Source organism: Dama dama, chromosome 20 (genome assembly GCF_033118175.1).
Source record: "Dama dama isolate Ldn47 chromosome 20, ASM3311817v1, whole genome shotgun sequence".
NCBI lineage: Eukaryota > Metazoa > Chordata > Mammalia > Artiodactyla > Cervidae > Dama > Dama dama.
This window is the reverse complement of record NC_083700.1, coordinates 20,879,487-20,898,434: the sequence shown is the minus strand read 5'-3', so window position 1 is coordinate 20,898,434 and position 18,948 is coordinate 20,879,487. Positions and strand designations below refer to the sequence as shown.

General features: G+C 50.3%; 2 protein-coding genes across 5 annotated transcripts in view; one reads left to right on the top strand and one right to left on the bottom strand.

The window, feature by feature from the left end:
• The first annotated feature begins 920 nt into the window (after positions 1-920).
• Positions 921-11,904, top strand: ANXA9 (annexin A9). Of its 2 annotated transcripts, none has more exons than XM_061119903.1 (14): positions 921-1,015; positions 1,133-1,226; positions 1,719-1,809; positions 1,984-2,080; positions 2,610-2,704; positions 2,939-3,052; positions 3,596-3,686; positions 4,819-4,898; positions 5,063-5,122; positions 5,589-5,673; positions 5,814-5,909; positions 6,000-6,058; positions 10,399-10,521; positions 10,748-11,904. In XM_061119903.1, the coding sequence occupies exons 3-14, from the start codon at positions 1,735-1,737 to the stop codon at positions 10,808-10,810; spliced, it is 1,038 nt and encodes a 345-aa protein (XP_060975886.1). In that variant the 5' UTR covers positions 921-1,015; positions 1,133-1,226; positions 1,719-1,734; the 3' UTR covers positions 10,811-11,904. The 2 variants fall into 2 exon arrangements, with proteins under 2 accessions (XP_060975886.1, XP_060975887.1); XM_061119904.1 differs by having other exon boundaries at positions 1,133-1,259.
• A 145-nt stretch (positions 11,905-12,049) lies between these two features.
• MINDY1 (MINDY lysine 48 deubiquitinase 1) overlaps positions 12,050-18,948 on the bottom strand; it is a 9,419-nt gene continuing 2,520 nt past the window's right edge. The window contains exons 2-10 of one of the 3 annotated variants that reach the window (XM_061120873.1): positions 17,933-18,743; positions 17,248-17,305; positions 16,788-16,852; positions 15,852-16,010; positions 15,413-15,515; positions 14,481-14,623; positions 13,366-13,527; positions 12,879-13,034; positions 12,050-12,602 (exon numbers count right to left, since the gene is read on the bottom strand). In XM_061120873.1, the coding sequence (XP_060976856.1) occupies positions 12,522-12,602; positions 12,879-13,034; positions 13,366-13,527; positions 14,481-14,623; positions 15,413-15,515; positions 15,852-16,010; positions 16,788-16,852; positions 17,248-17,305; positions 17,933-18,385 (1,380 nt within the window). In that variant the 5' untranslated portion in view covers positions 18,386-18,743 and the 3' untranslated portion in view covers positions 12,050-12,521. Of the gene's footprint in view, positions 12,603-12,878; positions 13,035-13,365; positions 13,558-14,480; positions 14,624-15,412; positions 15,516-15,851; positions 16,011-16,787; positions 16,853-17,247; positions 17,306-17,932; positions 18,744-18,948 lie in introns of all 3 variants that reach the window. The other 2 variants (XM_061120874.1, XM_061120872.1) reach the window with 2 other exon arrangements.

Here is an 18,948-nt window from a genome sequence, read left to right as displayed (position 1 = left end):
GCATGGCAGAGGAGTGCAGATAACTTCTGTGCCCAGCCCCTGCCTGACCTGTCTAGCACTGCAGGAAGGAGACTGCTCCCAGGCCCTAGGGAGTTGTCTGTGAGATTCAAGTAATTGCCTGCTCAGGGGCCCCTTTGGCTCCCTAAGACTGTTTACCTGCTGTTCTGTGCACCGACAGCCTCCAAGAAAGCTGCTGGAGTTGCATCACCTACCGCTAAAATAGTCCTGGCTGCTAAAAGGCAACAGAAGGACTCTGACGCAGGGACCCTGGGAGCCTCCTTCATCTCCCTGTTGCCTTTCGAGAGCACGATGCTTCTGTCCACAGGGATTACCCTTCACATTTTTCTCTCCTGACTCTACTGATCTTCCCCCACCCAGAAACACCTGTGCTCTTCCTTTCCCAGTGATTTACACAGTCTCCCCACCCTACTCTTCCCATCACTCCCCCTCACTACTGCCCCAATAAGGCAATCATCAAGGCAGTTTCTGGGTTGGGACCCCTCTGGGGTGCAGGCTGGGGTGCCCCACTGGTATGTGCCCCAACAGGTTTTTCTCTATCAGCCTCCAAATCAGCCTGGAGCCTGTCTGACCTGCCCCCCCTAGGGAGCTAGAGGCAGAGGCAGAGCCAGGTCAGAAACTGGACTCAGAGACTGGGCTTCTGTGGTCCCAACCCAGCCCCGCAGAGAAGGCAGTGCACAAAGCCTCCTGTGTCAGGACCGAGCTGCTGAGAGGCCAGCGGAGTTCTCTTGTTTGGGCTGAGGCCAGGTCCTGGGAGGAGAGATGCTGTAGGGAGGTGTTTGCATGTGGGACACGGCACAGCCTGGTCCTCTCCCACAGTTGGGAGGGGCCAGAGCCCGAGGACGGCGGGGCTGGTCTGCTGCAGAGGTCATCTGACTGGCTGTTCAGCTTGGGCGGCACACGCTGCTGTCCTGTCCCAGGCCACACTGGAGCTGGTGCCCACACAAGGCACCACGCCAGGCTCTGACGACACCCACTTCGCCCCCAGCACCTCTGGGTAAGCACCGACCTGGGCTCTCACGCTGGGTGAGGGGGGAGATTGGTAGGAACTCGTTGATGACTTGGGGGAGGGAGAAAGGACTTTTCTAACATGAGTGCCTGCTTCCTTCTCCAGGTACCCATGTACCCACCAGAACACACACTCACCTCAGCTCAGAGACTGCAGCTGCTGACCTAAAGATTCCAGCGGGAAACTCCAAGGGTGAAAGGTACACAGCACAACGGTGGGAGCTGACGGGCAGGTGACAGTCTCACTTGTAGTCTGGGGCTGACGTGAGGGGAGGTGCTGTTATTTCCCACCCTGCATACTTAATCCTCACCTCCCCCACACTGCCCCGGGAACAGCCAGCCAGGCTACGGAAGGGAGGGGGAGGTGGACCTCAGTAGGGGATCATCCATCTCAGACCATGGGCTGGGGAGCCTGGGGACCAGCCCTGGAGTCTGGGAGGGTCTGTTTTGGCGCTAGTTCTAGCAGCATCCCTGATCAAGCCTTGCTTCCTGAACTATGGTGAGTGGTGGGGAAGGTGGGGGCACCCTTCTTACCTTCCACTTGGGCTCCCCAACCTGCCAAGCAGGTTGTTCTTTTTTTCTGCAACGAGGGAAAGGAGTGGGCAAAGGGCTCCCAGGCCTGGGGGTCATAAAGAGGCCCTGAGGGGCTAGGGGGATGTTCCCTCAGTCGGTTCCTTTGTCCCTCCCCCCAGGGCAGCCAGTAGCACCATGTCTGTGACCCACGGGAAGATGGGACTCTCCTTGACTCAGGAGATCCTCAGTCACCTGGGCCTTGCCAACAAGGTAAGGGCTGCTGGGATTGTAGGAATTATTTTTAAAAATTATTTTTATATTAATGCAGAGGCTGGGTGGGGGTGAGGAGTAGGAAAGGATGATCTAGCCTGAGGCTATGCCAAGGGCCTGGCTGGGTCACTGGAGAGGATCATAGGCAGACTCTGGTACCCACATGTCTTACAGACTGCAGCTTGGGGCACCCTGGGCACCCTCAGAACCTTCTTGAGCTTCAGTGTGGACAAGGATGTACAGAGGCTGCTGAAGGCCATAGCAGGCCAAGGTGAGCCCTTTCCCTCTGCTCTTGGGCATCTATCTTTTAGAAACCAGTCTAGACCAAGGAGCTAGAAGGAGGAACTGACAACACTCAATAGATCTTTGTGGAATGCCTTCATTCCTGTGTGTCCGGTACCCAGTAGGTATTTATCTCCATTTTCACAACACCCCTCTGAGGCAAGTCATACCATTTCCGTTTCACAGATGAGGAAACTGGGGCTCAGGGAGGTCAAAAGCCTTGCCCAAGATCACACAGCTCAAAATATTGCAGAGCCGGGGATTCTAAAGCAAGCCTGTGATCCCAAAAGGCCATTTTCTGCACTGTACCAGGCCACCTTTGCTTAACTTTGGGTCAGATTTACACGCCATTGGCAACTTCTTCAGGATCAAATGGTAATAGGGAGGATGTAGCTTTTCCTAGACCTTGTCTTCTCCTCCTCTGGAGGCTTCAAGTCAAGGAATAAGGGGATCTCAGCTCTGTAAAGACCCTGACAGGGCTCTGCCAGGCTCACAGGCCAGCCCTCACCTTGGTTCAGGTGTGGACTGTATTGCCATTCTGGACGTGCTGACCAACCGGAGCCGAGAGCAAAGGCAGCTCATCTCTCGAGCCTTCCACGAACGCACCCAGCAGGTGAGACCACACTGATTCCCAGGAGCCGTGGGCTGGGGGAGAAGCCCCCAGGGAACCTGGCACAAGAGCAGTTGAAGCCAGCCCTTACCCTCTGCTGAACCCAGGCTGTGGGGGGAAGGGAAGCCTGGTGGTTAGGTCTGAGATGAGAACCAGCCAAATATCCCCAAACCTCCTCACACACCTGGGACTCTCCCCCTCATGCCGTTCCTCTGCCACGGGGACTGTCTCTTGTAGGACCTACTGAAGTCCTTGCAGGCAGCACTCTCTGGCAATCTGGAGAGGATCGTGGTTGCTCTGCTGCAGCCTGCAGCCCATCTCGATGCCCGGGAATTGAGGAAAGCCTTGAAGGTACCCTGGTTAGCTCAGCTGGTAAAGAATCTACCTGCAGTGCAGGAGACTCCGGTTCAATTCCTGGGTCAGGAAGATCCCTGGAGAAGGGATAGGTTACCCATTTCCGTATTCTTGGGGTTCCCTTGTGGTTCAGACAGTAAAAACTGCCTGCATTGAGGGAGACCTAGGTTCAGTCCCTGGGTTGGGCAGATCCCCTGGGGGAGGGCGTGACAACCCACTCTAGTATTCATGCCTGGAGAATCCCCATGGACAGAGGAGCCTGGTGGGCTGCAGTCCATGGGTCGCAAAGAGTTGGACAGGACTGAGGAACTAAGCTCATTGAAGATACCAGGAGAGGAGCTTTGCCAGGAGTGATGACCCTACCGAGGGAAAGAAAGGGTTGACTGCTTTGCCTTTGCCCACTCCAGAGGAGTGGACTTGGCAGAAGCCCCCTGGAAAAGGAGTCTTTGTTGACCCTCAAAAGGACAAGTGGTCAGTGTTTGCTCCCCGCCATTCTAACGACATGGCTCAGTCTCAGAGTGGCTTCCCAATTTCTTGTAGGGCTCAGGTTCTGCTGAAGATGTGGCCTTGGAAATTCTTGCCACCAGAACCCCACCCCAGCTGCGGGAGTGCCTGGCAGTCTACAAACACAGTAAGGGTGTGGAGGATGGGGCCCTAAGAGCTGGACAGGACAGTCCTGCCTCCCCTGCACTCCCTGCAGGGAGCCCTGTGGGAGCCTGTCTGCCTCTTGTTCCCTTGGGGTCTCTCCTCCTCCCCCACCTCTGGGCTCAGTCTCCCCAGGGAGACAGCCAGTTGTCATCATTAAAGAGAGAGAAGCAATCATTAACTGTGGTAGTCTGGGGCTCCAGGGTGGATCCTGAGGTAATGACAAGGTTGAGCCCTGTGACAGTCCCAAGGGCACCCAAGTCACCTTCCCAGCCCCTTGCTGATTCTGCCATCACACCACATCCCAGGCTGAATGGACGCTCGACGCAGCCAGGGGGAAAGGTGGGGACCTGCTCTCGTAGGTGTCAATTCTCGGCCCCTGGCTGCTGTCCCTGCAGTGACTGCCGCATGCCTCACCCACTAATTGGTAACTAGTTTTTTCTCACCTTCATCTTAACACACCCCCTCTTTTTTCTTGCTTTCCCCAGTTTTCCTTTGATGTCCCACCTTGGCCTGTCTTTTTTTTTTTTTTTTAACTATTTGGCCATGCCAAAAGATCCTGAGCATATGGGATCTTGGTTCCTCAACCATGGATGGAACCAGCGTGCCTTGCAATGAAAGTGTAGAGTCTTAACTGCTTGACCTCCAGGGAAGTCCCTTGGCCTATTTTCTTAACTCCTCTCCTACCCCTTTTCCTTCCTGCTTCTCTTTTCCCCTTCCTTTTCTTCCTTTCCTGCTCTTTCCTTTCTTCACGTTCTACCTCCCTCATCACCTCGCCCCACCTCCAAGGAGGGGGCCCAGCCCTAGCCATCTTGCTTCACAATATGGGCACCCGCATCCTCTTTTCACTGTCTGGCCACAACTCGAGTAACTGATTGCCTCCCGCCCCCAGCAGTCTGGCACCCGGAGGTAAGGCCACCCCACAGCGCACAGGTTACTCGGAGCTTAGAGATGCTTTCAGGGTGGCCACGGTGGTGCTTCTGCCTTACATCCTGGGAACTAGCGGCCATCAAGCAGGGGACAGAGGGACTGACAGGGCACAGGCATCTGACCGGTCCCGGAGGTATCCTCATTGAGAAAAGTCAGGAGGATTCAGAGAGCCCCTGCTCCCATCCCAGATTTCCAAGTGGATGCTGCGGAGGACATCAAGTCTGAGACCAGAGGCATCTTGCGGGACTTGCTCCTGGCCCTGGCCAAGGTAAGGGGTCCGGTCTGGGCGGAGGGGAGTTACCCCACTGGGGAGGACCCAGCTGTGGTGTAATGAGCAGGAGAGGGCTTTGGGGGGAGACCAAGGTTTGGTTTGTTGGTCTGGTGATAAAAAACTGCCCTCCAAAGAGTCCTCCTGAGAGTTTTTCTTCCCAGGGGGGGCGCGAGGCCTACACTGGAATCATTGACTATAACCTGGCTGCACAGGACGTCCAGGTGAGCAAGGGGTGGGGGAGTGTGCACCGTCGTGCACATAAGACACGGTATCTTAGAGCCGGTGACCTGTGTACCCACTTGTTCTGCTAAACGGTCCTTGCCTTGGGAAGGAATCCTCAGTGATGTAAGGGGGACATGGGGTGTCAGGCAGTGCCACACATGAAGCTTTTTCCACTCATCTGGCCTCTGACTCCTGAACTCACACATTGTCCTCTCATGGGCATTTGAGGATTATTTAATTCCTTCCACGGCAGGGGACATAGGTTCGATCCCTCATTGCAGAACTAAGGTCCCGCATGCTGTGCTACACAGATAAATAAATGCAACTAAAAAAATAAATAAATAAATAAATGTAACTAATTTATAGGTTAAAATAAGCTTTTCCATGTTTATGGATTCTGGGAGCACCATAACTGTGGCCCGCCAACCCCCCAACCAGTGATTCTGATTTACTCCCTGCTCCCAGGCATTAAAGCAGGCTGAAGGACCCAGCACAGAGAGGATGTGGGTCCTTGTCTTCACGCAGCGCAATCCCGAACACCTCGTCCGAGGTACACAGGAGTCTTCTGGTCTCCCCAGCTTCCTCTGATGATGAGTTCTGGCTGAGGAAGGTGGGGAGGGCTCATCCTTCTCTGGGATAACCACCCCCTCCCCCACTCATCTTTCTAACTCCCTCCTGTGTTCACCACAGTGTTGAACCAGTACCAGCGGGACGTGGGGCATGAGTTGGAGAAGACTGTCCGGGCCCGTTTCCATGGAGCCGCCTGCGTGGCTCTGCTCAGCCTAGGTAAGGGGTCTGCTTGGAACCCGTGGGGCAGAGGCCTCCTGTGGAATTGTGGTTGGTGGTCTCTCTCCATCTTTGCCTCTTTGCTTCCAGCCTTGGTGATTCGAAACACACCCCTGTACTTTGCTGATAAACTTCATCAAGCCCTCCAGGTAAGACTGACGCTCCTTTCCCCTTGCTTTGGAACAAAAACAGGCGGGAGACACCTCTTGGGCAAGAGAGAGGAAGTTTCACGCTGTTGCTAATGTAACCATCTCATATTACTTTGTAAACAAGGAGTAGCTCTCTTTTCCTAAGTTTACAAATTGTCTTGTCAAGAGTAGAGGAGAGAGCTGTAGTTAGAGATAAGTCCATTGACCCATCAGGGCCCTAAAGCTAAAATTTTTGGCCCAAAGAATGTCTAGGTGGCCAAATACAGATATGAATTTGCTCTGTAAAGACACTGTCTTGTCCGGCTTCAGTTGTTGCCAGAATGAGGGTGATGATAACACTGGAAAGAATGAAAGAGACGCCCATTTCTGAGGGGCTCCTTGTGTGCCAGGGCCTCTGCTGAGCACATTTCAGTAAGCCCTCACATTAACACTCCATCCTTGTTTATAGATGAAAAAACTGAAGCTCAGAGAGGTTAAATACCTTGCCCAAGGTCACACAGCACACATAATGATATGTGCAATATAGACACATACACTAATGATCAATACACATAATGATCCTATACACATAATACACATAATGATACACATGCACAATACAATACACATAATGATCCTGTAGGACATTTAACTGCCACATGTCAACTCCTAGTCTATTCCATAGGTGTTGGTCTATACTATAAGCTATAGCCTACTCTTGGTACCCAAGATCACCTTTCTCCATACTGGTCAGACTTTGTTCTATATAATCCAAACTTAAATTGGCAGTCTTGGTTTGAGTGACTTCATAAACAGAATCCAGTCATTCTGCTCATTCGCCTAGGTGTCCTAGTACAACTGGCCCCCAAGACCTATCAATAAAAATCCCACCCAAACTTTGAAGATAGAATGGTTTTTTTGTATACTGGTTGAGAAATCATGATGCCTATTGACAACTATTCAGTATGTTACATGGAAACTTTCTTAAAACATTTTCTTTTTATTTATTGATTTATGGCCATGCTGGGCTTTCATTGCTGTGAGGGCTTTCTGTAGTCGCTGTGAGTGGGGTCTCCTCTTCGCTGTGGTGTGCGGGCTTCTCATTGCGGCGGCTTCTCTTGCTCCAGAGCACAGACTCTAGGGCCCTCGGGCTTCAGTAGTTGCAGCTGTTGGGCTCTCCAGCTCGGGTCAGTAGTTGTGGCATACGGGCTTTAGTTGCTGCGTGGTATGTGGGATCTTCCTGGACCAGGGATTGAACCCGTGTCTCCTGCATTGGCAGGCAGATTCTTTACCACTGAGCCATCAGGGAAGCATCTAGAAGCACTTACTTTATCTTCCAGAGATTTCCATTTTGACAGTAGATTTTTGTACTTATCCAATAAATCCTGTACTATTATAATGAGTGAACACTAGGATTCACTTGAAAAGTTGTGGTTATCTAAATTCCTGTCATAAAAACAAACCTGTACTCCAGAAGTGATTGTAATGTATTTGGATTACAGGACTTTAGACTCCTGGATATAAATTGTGGGTTTAATATTAGGAGTCAAGAAGTGATACAGGCTTATTAAAAAAAAAAAAAAAAAAAAAACTCTGTCAAGACACTTCCATACTATTCTTTTATGAGAGATATGTAAAAACATAATTGTGAAAAATATTTATTCAGAAAAATGACCTTGAAGTGATGGCTGATTCAGGACAGTTCAGTTCAGTTCAGTCTCTCAGTCGTGTCTGACTCTTTGTGACCCCATGGACTGCAGCACACCAGGCTTCCCTGTTCATCACCAACTCCCAGAGTTTACCCAAACTCACGTCCATTGAGTCAGTGATGCCATCCAACCATCTCATCCTCTGTCGTCCCCTTCTCCTCCTGCCCTCAATCTTTCTCAGCATCAGGGTCTTTTCAAATGAGTCAGCTCTTCATATCAGGTGACCAGAGTACTGGAGTTTCAGCTTCAACATCAGTCCTTCCAGTGAATATTCAGGACTGATTTCCATTAGGATGGACTGGTTGGATCTCCCTGCAGTCCAAATTCAGACCAATTTGAACCATAAAATGAATGTTCTTTATAAAGATCCTAGGGCAGTATGAGATGCCAAATATACTCTCAGGTAACAAGAGAAGAATGATGTTTGATATAGGTTTAATGTAGAGAGCCACTTTACACACTGGGAATATTCACATAGTGAGCAACTCTTACCCCAGTTCTACAACTGTGGAGTACAAGAGTTGCAAGAAGGGAAGAATGGATACTGGGAAGCATTCAGCAATCTTTACCACAATACAAAACCAATGGTACGTGCCATTCAAAAGAGTAGCCATCCGTGCTCTGACTGCTGATCCCTGGTCAGGAAATAAAACCCCACAAGCTGTGCAGCAAAAAAACTAATCAGATTAAATTAAAAGTGAAAAAGAAAAGTAGTCATCAGGCCCACTGACAATTAGGTAATGAGTCCAAATAAAATATAGCATCCTATATTCCCTTCATCATTTGCTTCTTCTAGGAGTTTATGATCTGTAGGGTTGCCATAAGTGTGGGTTTCAGGCAATTCTGGGAAGGGTCTCAGAAGTCAGGTGTTTGAGGAAACTCTGAAAAAGAGGGTATTAGAAAATCGTGACAGCAGCAGTGCCCAGCTCATGACACAAACAGGATTTTTGCAACCAAAACAGTTTATTTAGAAATCTCTCAAAAAAAAAAAAAAAAAAGAAATCTCTCATGATAACATTATTATGATCGGCTATAGCTCCTGATTTGATGATGTACTATACCTCTTCCCTGGTGGCTCAGACAGTAAAGCATCTGCCTGGAGTGCGAGAGACCCGGGTTCGATCCCTGGGTTGGGAAGATCCCCTGGAGAAGGAAATGGCAACCCACTCCAGTACTCTTGCCTGGAAAATTCCATGGACTGAGGAGCCTGGTAGGCTACAGTCCATGGGGTCGCAAAGAGTCGGACATGACTGAGCGACATCACAGGTCACAGGTATACCCCTATTGGGGCTTCCCCGATAGCTCAGTTGGTAAAGAATCTGCCTGTGATGCAGGAGACTCCAGTTCAATTCCTGGGTGGGGAAGATGTCCTGTAGAAGGGATAAGTTACCCACTCCAGTATTCTTGGGCTTCCCTTGTGGCTCAGCTGGTAAAGAATTTGCCTGCAATGTGGGAGATCTGGGTTCGATCCCTGGGTTGGGAAGATCCCCTGGAGAAGGGAAAGGCTACCCAATCCAGTATTCTGGCCTGGAGAATTCCATGGACTGTATAGTCCCATGGGGTCGCAGAGTCAGACACGACTGAGCGACATCACAGGTCACAGGTATACCCCTATTGGGGCTTCCCTGATAGCTCAGTTGGTAAAGAATCTGCCTGTGATGCAGGAGACTCCAGTTCAATTCCTGGGTCGGGAAGATGTCCTGTAGAAGGGATAAGTTACCCACTCCAGTATTCTTGGGCTTCCCTTGTGGCTCAGCTGGTAAAGAATTTGCCTGCAATGTGGGAGATCTGGGTTCGATCCCTGGGTTGGGAAGATCCCCTGGAGAAGGGAAAGGCTACCCAATCCAGTATTCTGGCCTGGAGAATTCCATGGACTGTATAGTCCCATGGGGTCGCAGAGTCAGACACGACTGAGCGACTTTCACTTCACAGGTGGCGCTAGTGGTAAAGAACCCACCTGCCAATGCAGGAGACATAAGGGACAGTGGGTTCGACCCCTGCCCTGGAGAAAGAAATGGTGCCCCACTCCAGTATTCTTGCCTGGAGAATACCATGGACAGAAGAACCTGGCAGGCTACAGTCTATAGGGTTGCACAGAGTCAGACTCTACTGAAGCGACTTAGCACACATGCACACATACACCTCTATTATTTCTAAACTGAACCCTCCGTTACTGTCTTTAACCAAAAGGCAAGAGGCCTGTTGCAGGTACAAGAGAAACAAAATGATGCCGAACCTCTGTTCGGCATCCCTAAACCAATGACTGTTTAGGGATAGGGTGAGTGTCCTCCTCGGACATTCCCTGTTAACAGTCTCTTGACTATCATGCTGTAAGTCTTCACAGGTAGCACATCTCTATCTTTTCTTGAGTCCCTGCTCTTGGAATGAGACTCGAAGCTAATGGCAAAGCCAGGAAAGATGTGGAAGGAATGAGTGATATTCCTGTAAATATTCCCCACAGCAACTGATTTTTCCTGCCACATCATCTCTCTTGAGGATGGACACAGATAACGTTTGCCCCTAGATAATGCATATTTTCTTTTCCTTGACTCCTCACCAGCACTCCCTAGAATAATCCACCGTGTGGCCCAATCCCTGCCCTGTGAGAATTTCCCTACCACCACAACCCCATTCTGTTTCTTCCTCTACCAGGAGACTGAGCCCAATTACCAAGTACTGATGCGCATCCTTATTTCTCGAAGTGAGACTGATCTTCTAAGTATCCGAGCCGAGTTCAGAAAGAAATATGGGAAGTCCCTCTACTCTTCCCTCCAGGTGAGACTTGGCTGGTTCTTAACCTGGAGCCCCAGAGCTTTATCCTTTACCTCCACCCTGCACACAGTGGAGCATATTCATGGCCTGGAGAACTCCTGGGTCTCTGGTTAATTTAGAGCAGAACTCTAGAAACCAAACAAGCTCTGGACCAGCACGAGGGAGAGAACAGACTGCCTGAGCCATGATGGTGGCAGGTCTTTCTAACATCTGACTTTCCTATCTGCAGGATGCAGTGAAAGGGGACTGCCGGTCAGCCCTACTAGCCCTGTGCAGGGCGGAAGACCTTTGAGACCTCATCCCCGCATGACGTTCAAGGATCTGAGATTCTCTTGTTTGGCTGAGCCTGCAGGAGACCAGCTGGGCCTCCAAATAAGATAACCCCTCACTGAGCACCACATGTTCCAGCTTCTTGTTGAGGCCAGAACTCAAAGTTTCTTTTAAATTCCTTCACTTCTCTCATCTCAAAGTGATGTCTGCACCTGGGTCCCCTAGCTCTGTCCTGGGTGTGCAAAACGAGATCGCTTGGATAGTTTCTGTCCTATTCATTCTTCCTGAATTCTGGCCAGAATATCTCGCTAATGCTTGATTTCTTTTGGCAAACTTCACTGTCATTTGTGTTCCCTGATTGAAGTTTGGGTGGAGCAGGACACTGGCTGGGAGGAGGCCTTGAAGTTGGAGGTGCCTTTGATGTGCACTTGGATATTCAACAGGAGTCCTGTTTGAGGCTCTAAACTGCAGTTGTCAACAACTTGCCTCCTCTGTGCCTCCCCCCTCACCCACATTATTCTCTCTTCCCCAGGAAATTTCAGGCAAAATAAGTGAGAACCAGGAACCACGAGGCCAGAAATGGCTAGAAGTAGCAAAGGACCATCTGTATGACCTGAGAAGCAAGCAAAAGATCAAGCTACCCTTTCCCTGAATGGGAACATTTGGGTGGGTTAGCAGGGCACACAATTCTCAAATTCATCTGTCCAAAGCTGGGACTTAGCAACCCACCTCCCAAATTAGAGTACTACCTCCAAAAGAAGGGGCATCCCCGGTGACTCAGTGGGTAAAGACCCCTGGGTTGGGAAGGTCCCCTGGAGAAGGAAATGGCAGCTCATTCCAGTATTCTTGCCTGGAGAATCCCCACAGAGAGAGGAGCCTGGCAGGCTACAGTCTATAGTGTGGCGAGAGGTGAACATGACTTAGCAACTAAACAACATGTGTGCATGTTAAGTCACTTCAGTCGTGTCTGACTCTTTGCGACCCTATGGACTGTAGCCCGCCAGGCTCTCTGTCCATGGAATTCTCCAGGCAAGTGTACTGGAGTGGGTTAACAGCAACAACCACATGAAAAAAAAAAACAAGAAAGGAAAAAAGCAGACTTTTAGCTCCCCCTGCTGGCTCTACTAGAAATGACAGGCCACCCCCTCAAGCCTCTTTACCATCCCCACACCACCTCCACCCCCACCCCCACCACGCTTTGCATTCCTCAATTGGGTCAAATACTTAACCATATAGCTGCAGGGTAAGGCAAACAACAGACTTCAGGAAAGAAGTTTTATTTCCAAGCCCCTAGGAAGGCATTACAAATAATACAGATAGAAACCCAAATCAAACCCTGAAACAAACGGATGGATGGATGGATGGATGGATTCAGATGGGCCTGTAGGATGACCCAGCCAGTCAGGGGTGGGAAGTAGGGGAGGTGGATTCTAGACAGGGACTTCACCCTGGAGCCTGAGTCTGTACATTAATGTGACTATTCTGGGGGAAAAGAGTTAGAAATCAGAAATCCTCACCCCATCAAGCCCAATGTTGCCCTGGACGATTGGGAGGAAGAGGCGGCAGCACATGAGGGCAAAGAGGTCACCAAGTCTGACCTCAGCATTCGCTGCCTGCTCTGATCCCCAATATCCCATAAATAAGTTACCCTGCATATCTCAAGCTGAGCTGGGGGAGCAAGCAAATAGCCCCCGCCTCTGAAAGGGGAGGCAAGGCAGCCAGCCCAAGCAGGGCTACAGGAGGACACAGTCGGACTCTTGCTTCAGCCTTTGCCGACGCTCAGCAGCTGGGCGTCCAGATGCGGCTCCTCTCCCCTGTGTCAGATTTAACAGCTGGTCACCCATCGACCATGGCAGAACATGGGACAGGGACTCTAGATGGAAGCAGGGATCGGAATTGGGAGGGGCTGTGGGGAGAGAGAGACAGGAGGGGACCCAGGGGAGAAGGACAGACAGAAGGGCCCCAAGGGAAACCCTGAAGAGGTGCTGGTGGGAATAACAAAAGTCTGGGTCAGGGGAAGCCGGAGTGGCACGCTAGGGATGCGGGGACGCTGGAGGGGCGGCAGTAAGGGCAAGGAGGAGCAGGCCCACCTGCGGCGATGGGGCCCGGGCAGGGGCAGCCTGGGCCGCTGGGTGCTGCTGGTACTCCTCTTGCTGAAGCTGCTGGGCCAGTTCCAAGTCGCTCAGACCCAACGTGCCCTGGGGCGGGGGCTGCTGCTGCTGCAGGGACAAGGCGATCAGGTAGTCCTAGAGACAGGGGCAAGAACAAGGGAGGTGAGGGAGGCTGCGGCAGGGGGCTGGCCAGGCTGGGCTTAGGCTTCCAAACCAGCTCAGCCTTTCCTTATCCTTTATATCCCCCAGCTCCTTCTCTTCCAGAGCGAAACACACAGCCGCGTATTTTATCTGTGATGCCAGAGAACACACCCCAAGCGCAGAGATGGTCCAGAGACCACAGAGGGGCCCGGTGTCATAAGTTAGTCTCCAGATGATAAGATACAGGCTGCTCGCCTTGGGCACAGAGCTCTCCGGGGCGGGCACGCTCTCTGCACCCCACCCCCACCCCCAAGGCCCCACACACCTGGTCCACCTGCCGCTGCTTTTCTGGGGAGCCACTCCCACCTTCCGATCCGGGTCCCTTGCCCGGGGAGTGACTGAGGTGAAAGTCAGAGTCACAGAAACAGCTGTCTCCGTCGACATTGTGCAGGCTCTCCCACACCACTTGCTCCTCCTGCAGAAAGCCCTGGTCAGTGACCAGAAGGTACAAGTGACCCTGTGAGGAAGAGAACACGTGCTGGTGGGATGGGCGAGAGCAGCAGTTCATGGCCAGAGTGATCTGAGATTCGCAGAGCCCATGTGACTGATCGGCGTGCTAGCTGAAACGTGTCAGTGTGAGTGTGGCAGTCACTGCCGCTAAAAGCATGGAGTCCTCAGGGCTGAAGTCTTCCTATCCTACTTCCCGAGGTTCTCTGGGCTCACGGGATGCCTATGAGGATAAATCCTTTAAGAACCAAAGATCTCTCCCTCTTCTACTCAATTCCTAGAACGCTTAGACAGTTTCTAGCTTTGGAAAACTATATGTGTGTTAGTCGCGCGCTCATGTCCGACTCTTTGCGACCCCATAGACTGTAGCCCACCAGGCTCCTCTTTCCATGGAATTCTCTAGGCAGGAATACAGGAATGGGTTGCCATTCCGTTCAGAGGATCTTCCCAACCCAGGGATCAAACCTGGGTGTCTTGCACTACAGGCAGATTCTTTACAGTCTGAGCCACGAGGGAAGACTTGGAAAACTAGTATTGTTCAAAACTTCCACTGCCCCTTCCTGGGAGAGGATGTACACTGTCTTGGCCCACTGATGGCAAGCTTACTCCTTATGTCTCGCTCTGGCCAGTGAGATGGTAGCAGAACCAACACGGCACATGGTGTGTCCCTCTCTCTCTCCTATGTTCCAGATAAAGGCTGTTTTGTCAGCCAGGGCCGCAGAGTGAAGATAATGTGGGACAGAACTGTAGCCAACCCACAGTGGACATGCAACATGAATGAGAAATAAACCTTTGTCATGGTAAACCACAGGGACTTTAGGGGTCATTTGTTACCACAGCTTAATCTACCTTATCCTGACTGAAACACTGACCCAGAAGAAACAGGCACAAGGAAATAGACAGCACTCCAACCTCCCACCTCCAAACCCTCACCTTATGCTTAGTCATGGTGCTGAAGTGGTTGTTCCGGAAAAAGACGCTCAGTTCGCCCTCCTTGGCAGCTGCTGTTAGTTCACAGAGACCATGGTAGGTCAGCTGTGCGGCGGTGGTCTCCAGGAACTGCTCTGCAATCAGGCCTGGCAGCAAGGACGGGAAAAGAGGGACAGGGGACTCAAATCTAAAGTCCACAGTAGGATCATCCAGAGAGCCCCTACCAAAGCCCTAGGGATCAGTCCCACCTGTGACATTCCCTCCTTGAAGCCTCGTTATATTCATCCATTCAACAGACGCTGAACTTCCCTGGTGGTCCAGTGGCTAAGACTCTATGCTCCCAATGCAGGGGGCCCAGGTCAGAGAACTAGATCCCACATGCCGCAACTAAGAGCCTCCACAGATAAATAAGTAATTATTTTTTAAAATGAGAGAGAAAGACGCAGGTGTACACGCATGCTAAGTCGCTTCACTCGTGTCCTACTCTGCAACCCTATGGACTGTAGCCCACCAGGCTCCCCTGTCCATGGGGATTCTCCAGGCAAAAATACTGGAGTAGACTGCCACGCCCTTCCTCCAGGGGATCTTCCCAGCCCAGGGATCAAACTTGAGTCTCTTGCATGTCCTGCACTGCAGGCGGATTCTTTACCCACTGAACCACCTGGGAAGCCCATGCCGCCACTAAAAAAAAACCCCGCATGTCACAACTAAGACTCAGCCAAATAAATAAACAAACAGATGCTAACGGAGCAACCAGGCGCTGCACTCGGTTAGGGGGTACATCAGTGAACGAAACAGACAACTCCCCAAACTCCCGCTCGTGGTGCCTACATTCTCACGGGACGTGGTGGTGGGAAAACAGACAATAAACACTAAGCCTCAGTAGCCATCATTCCCTCCACATGAGATTGCTGAGGAGAAGGGAGGAATGTCACCTTCTGTCACCAGGTTGGTGTCACTGGAGTGCTTGCAGGTGATGATCTTCTCTACCAGCTGGTTGTAACTCAGCTTCCCGACTGCACTCACAGCCTCAGGACTCTGCATGGGCAGCGGGGTGGGGTGGTACCCCCCAAAATGGAGAGCTTTTTATAGGAAGGAAATGAACCAAGCCCACAAGGATTGCAACCCTATGACAAAAGCTTCCTGAAACTTTTGATGTCTAAAGAACCGACCCATTCTCATATTGCTTGCTTGTGTTTGAATGTTACCCCCAAAAGTTAAAAACTAAAGGAATTCCACACTGAATCCAACCTTGAGACCCCAACCCCCTCCCTAGCCAATCTACTCCCTACCTCCCTAACCCCAACCCCACAGAATTTTGCTTCTCTCTCAGCTTGAGCTGGCTGAGGCTCACTTGGGCCCTCCCACCCTCACCTGTGGATCAACAAGCCAGCCATGGTACAGAGGTATGCCGAGTAGGTCAAAGACACTGCACTCAGGTGTATACTCAAAATCAGAGACTCCTGTGAACCGCACATTGACATCCAGACCTGTGGCCAGCTTAGGCAGCACTGTCATTGCATCGTCCACATTCTGGGGCGGAAAAGAAAATGATGGATAGGTCAAAGCAGCACATTGTGCATAAACTTAGTGTTATAGATAAGCAACAAGGATATCCTGTATAGCAAATGAAATTATACCCAGTATCTTTTTTTTTTTTAATTTTATTTATTTACTTGTTTATTGGCTGTGAGGCACGTGGGATCTTAGTTCCCCAATCAGGGATCAAACCCATGCCCTCTGCATTGGAAGCACAGAGTCTTAATCACTGAACCACCAGGGAAGTCCCATATACCCAGCCAATCTAATTATAAGATAGCCAGTATCTTATAATAACTTATTACAGAATTTAATCTGCAAAAATACTGAATCACCACACTATATACCTGAAACTAACACAGTACTGTAAATCAACTATACTTCAATTAAAAAAATGAAATGAAAAAATAAACCTTACACAGTATTATATGTTGATGATATATCAATAAAACTGGTGGAAAAAGAAAATGATGGATATTCTAGCCTTCCCTCTTCTTGTTCCACTCCTACCTCCAGGGGAAAAAAAAAAAAATTAATCTTGTTTTTTTCCCCCAGGTTTCTCTTACAATGGAAAGTCATCCCTTTTCTCAATCCTTCTTTATCTTATGTAAATAAACATATTTTCTAAGACAGAGATACACTCTCTCCCTCCTGCAGAAAGAAATGATGGTTCAAAGAACCCTCTTGAGAAGTATCAGAAAAGCCTCTCTTAATAGCCTGGTGTCCCCTTATGAACCTGCAACCCCCCAGTTCACAGATCTTTCACCTCACCTGCTGAAAATTAAGCTGAAGTCCCTCTGACTTTTCCTGAGGTTTGATGGACAGAAGGCAGTCTCCTACAAGACAGGATTCCTTATCAGCTTACCCCACCACTGTCCCAAAAGCTGCTTCCTCTTCTTCAAGAAAACAGAGGTAATATCACAGAACCACAGATTTTCAGAGTTGCAAAGGGCCTTCCTTTCTCAGAGGAAGAAAGAAGCCACAAAAGGTGAAGGACCCACTCAAGGTCACATGTGAAAGCTAAGGGAAGAATGAGGATGACGACCCAGGACTCCTGACCCCTTGACTTTTGCTTTTCATTCCCCAGCCTTGCAGCGAAGCCCTACAGACCTTTACCCTCCCTGCCACATAAGATCCCCAAATGAGGAGCCCCTCAATACTCTGGATTTCTGGCTCAGTAGATAGCACTGGAACCTTTTGGGTAATTTCTCTTGAAGGCCCAGTCACTCACCAAGATGGGCCATGAGCTCGTCTGACGTGATAACTTCCTTCTGAGGTGGCAGCTTTACCTGGAGGCAAGGAGAGATCAAAGAGTTGGCCAGTCATTGGTAAAGAATCTGCTTGCCAATGCAGGGGACAAAGTTCGCTCCCTAGTCTGGGAATATTCCACATGTCATGTGGCAACTAAGCCCACGCACCACAACAAGGAGTAGCCCCAACTCAGCCACAGCTAGAGAAAGCCTGTGTGTAGCAACAAACACAGCACAGCCAAAAATGAATAAATTTTTAAAAAAAAGTTAGCCAGGTGTGTGCTTTCCTTCATGGAGCACTGAAGGAGGAACCCAAATCGCTTCTCGGCCTTTTGGCTAAGATCAAGTGAAGGAGGAACCCAGAGAAAGACAGGAGGGCAGGGGTTATCCAGTAGTCAGGTGTGGTGGGGGAAAATGGCTTCAACTGGAGCAAGGGAATGAATGTGAAAAATTGCAAGGCATTCCCATTTGCTAGACAGTAGAAGATGCAGGAATAGGACAGATAATTGTCTTGTTTTCTTTTTTTTTAATTGTCTTGTTTTTGCAAATATCTTATCTCATTTGTTCAACCTGGAGAAAAAGGAAGAAAAACCTGGAAAGTTTGACAGGTTTGAGAAAAGCAGAATGATCAAGATTTTCTAAGACCCCATCCAAATTCCCTCTTACCTTCCACTGAAGAAAAAGGATGTTCATGATGGCGATGAGAGGGCAAGGGCCGTTGGTGCTCTGGGTAATGACAGGTGTTTGTTCTCCTTTCCAGGGGATCCACTTGACACAGTAGAAGTCTAGCTCAGGCTGTCGGGCCCTGGGGGACTGGGGAAGCTCCTGGAGCCTGGAGCAGGCCCCCACTGTCTCTATCTCAGGTTGAGTCTCCTGGGCTGGCCCTGGTTGGCTTGAGCTAGCATCTGGTGGAGGGGACTCGAAGTTATCCTGGCCTTGGGCTGGCAGTGAAGCTTGCTCGACTGGCTCCTGTTCTCCAGCTGCCCCGTCCGCCTCTTTGGCATCCTTGTCCTGAGGGTGCTCTTTGGGCTCTGACAAGACCTTGTGGTTTTCAGGGCTGACTGCTTCTGCAGTCCTGGCCTCACCAGGGGCTGGGTGCTCAGGTTGATGGTGTTCCATGGCCAGGAAGGGTCGACTGAGGGGTGCCGAAGGGCTTTACTGTCCACAGAGACTGGCCTTACTCTAAGCTTGATATGCCAACGGGAGATGGATCCAATAAGAAGGAAATCATTGGGCTGAAAAGTAAATAGACCCAGAAAAATCTTGGAAAAGGAATGTAGAGCAGAAGGCTTGGTGAGCGTCTGTTCAGCCACTCCAGGCTACGGGCAGTACAGTTTTAGGTTAAATAGAAGGGCCCCAGGTCGAGCTGTCACCTCGAACTTGCTGTGACCAGATGGGACCAAAGAGGGTACAGGACTCGAAGGTTTGGAAGGGATAACTCTGCTGGGATTGACGACATTGGGTGGCGTCAGCTTTCCTGAAACAGAAACGACAAGGAATGAAGACATGACAGTAAGGGAGAGCAAAAGGAGAAAGAAGGAACAGAGATGGAGAAAGAAATGTTCACACAATACTGACAGTGATCTTAATACAGTGCTCTGTGGCTAACCTTGAAATAAGCATCATGTCAGTAAAACCCACCATAGCTGGAATGAGGGTGAATCCTCTGCCCCATCCCCCAC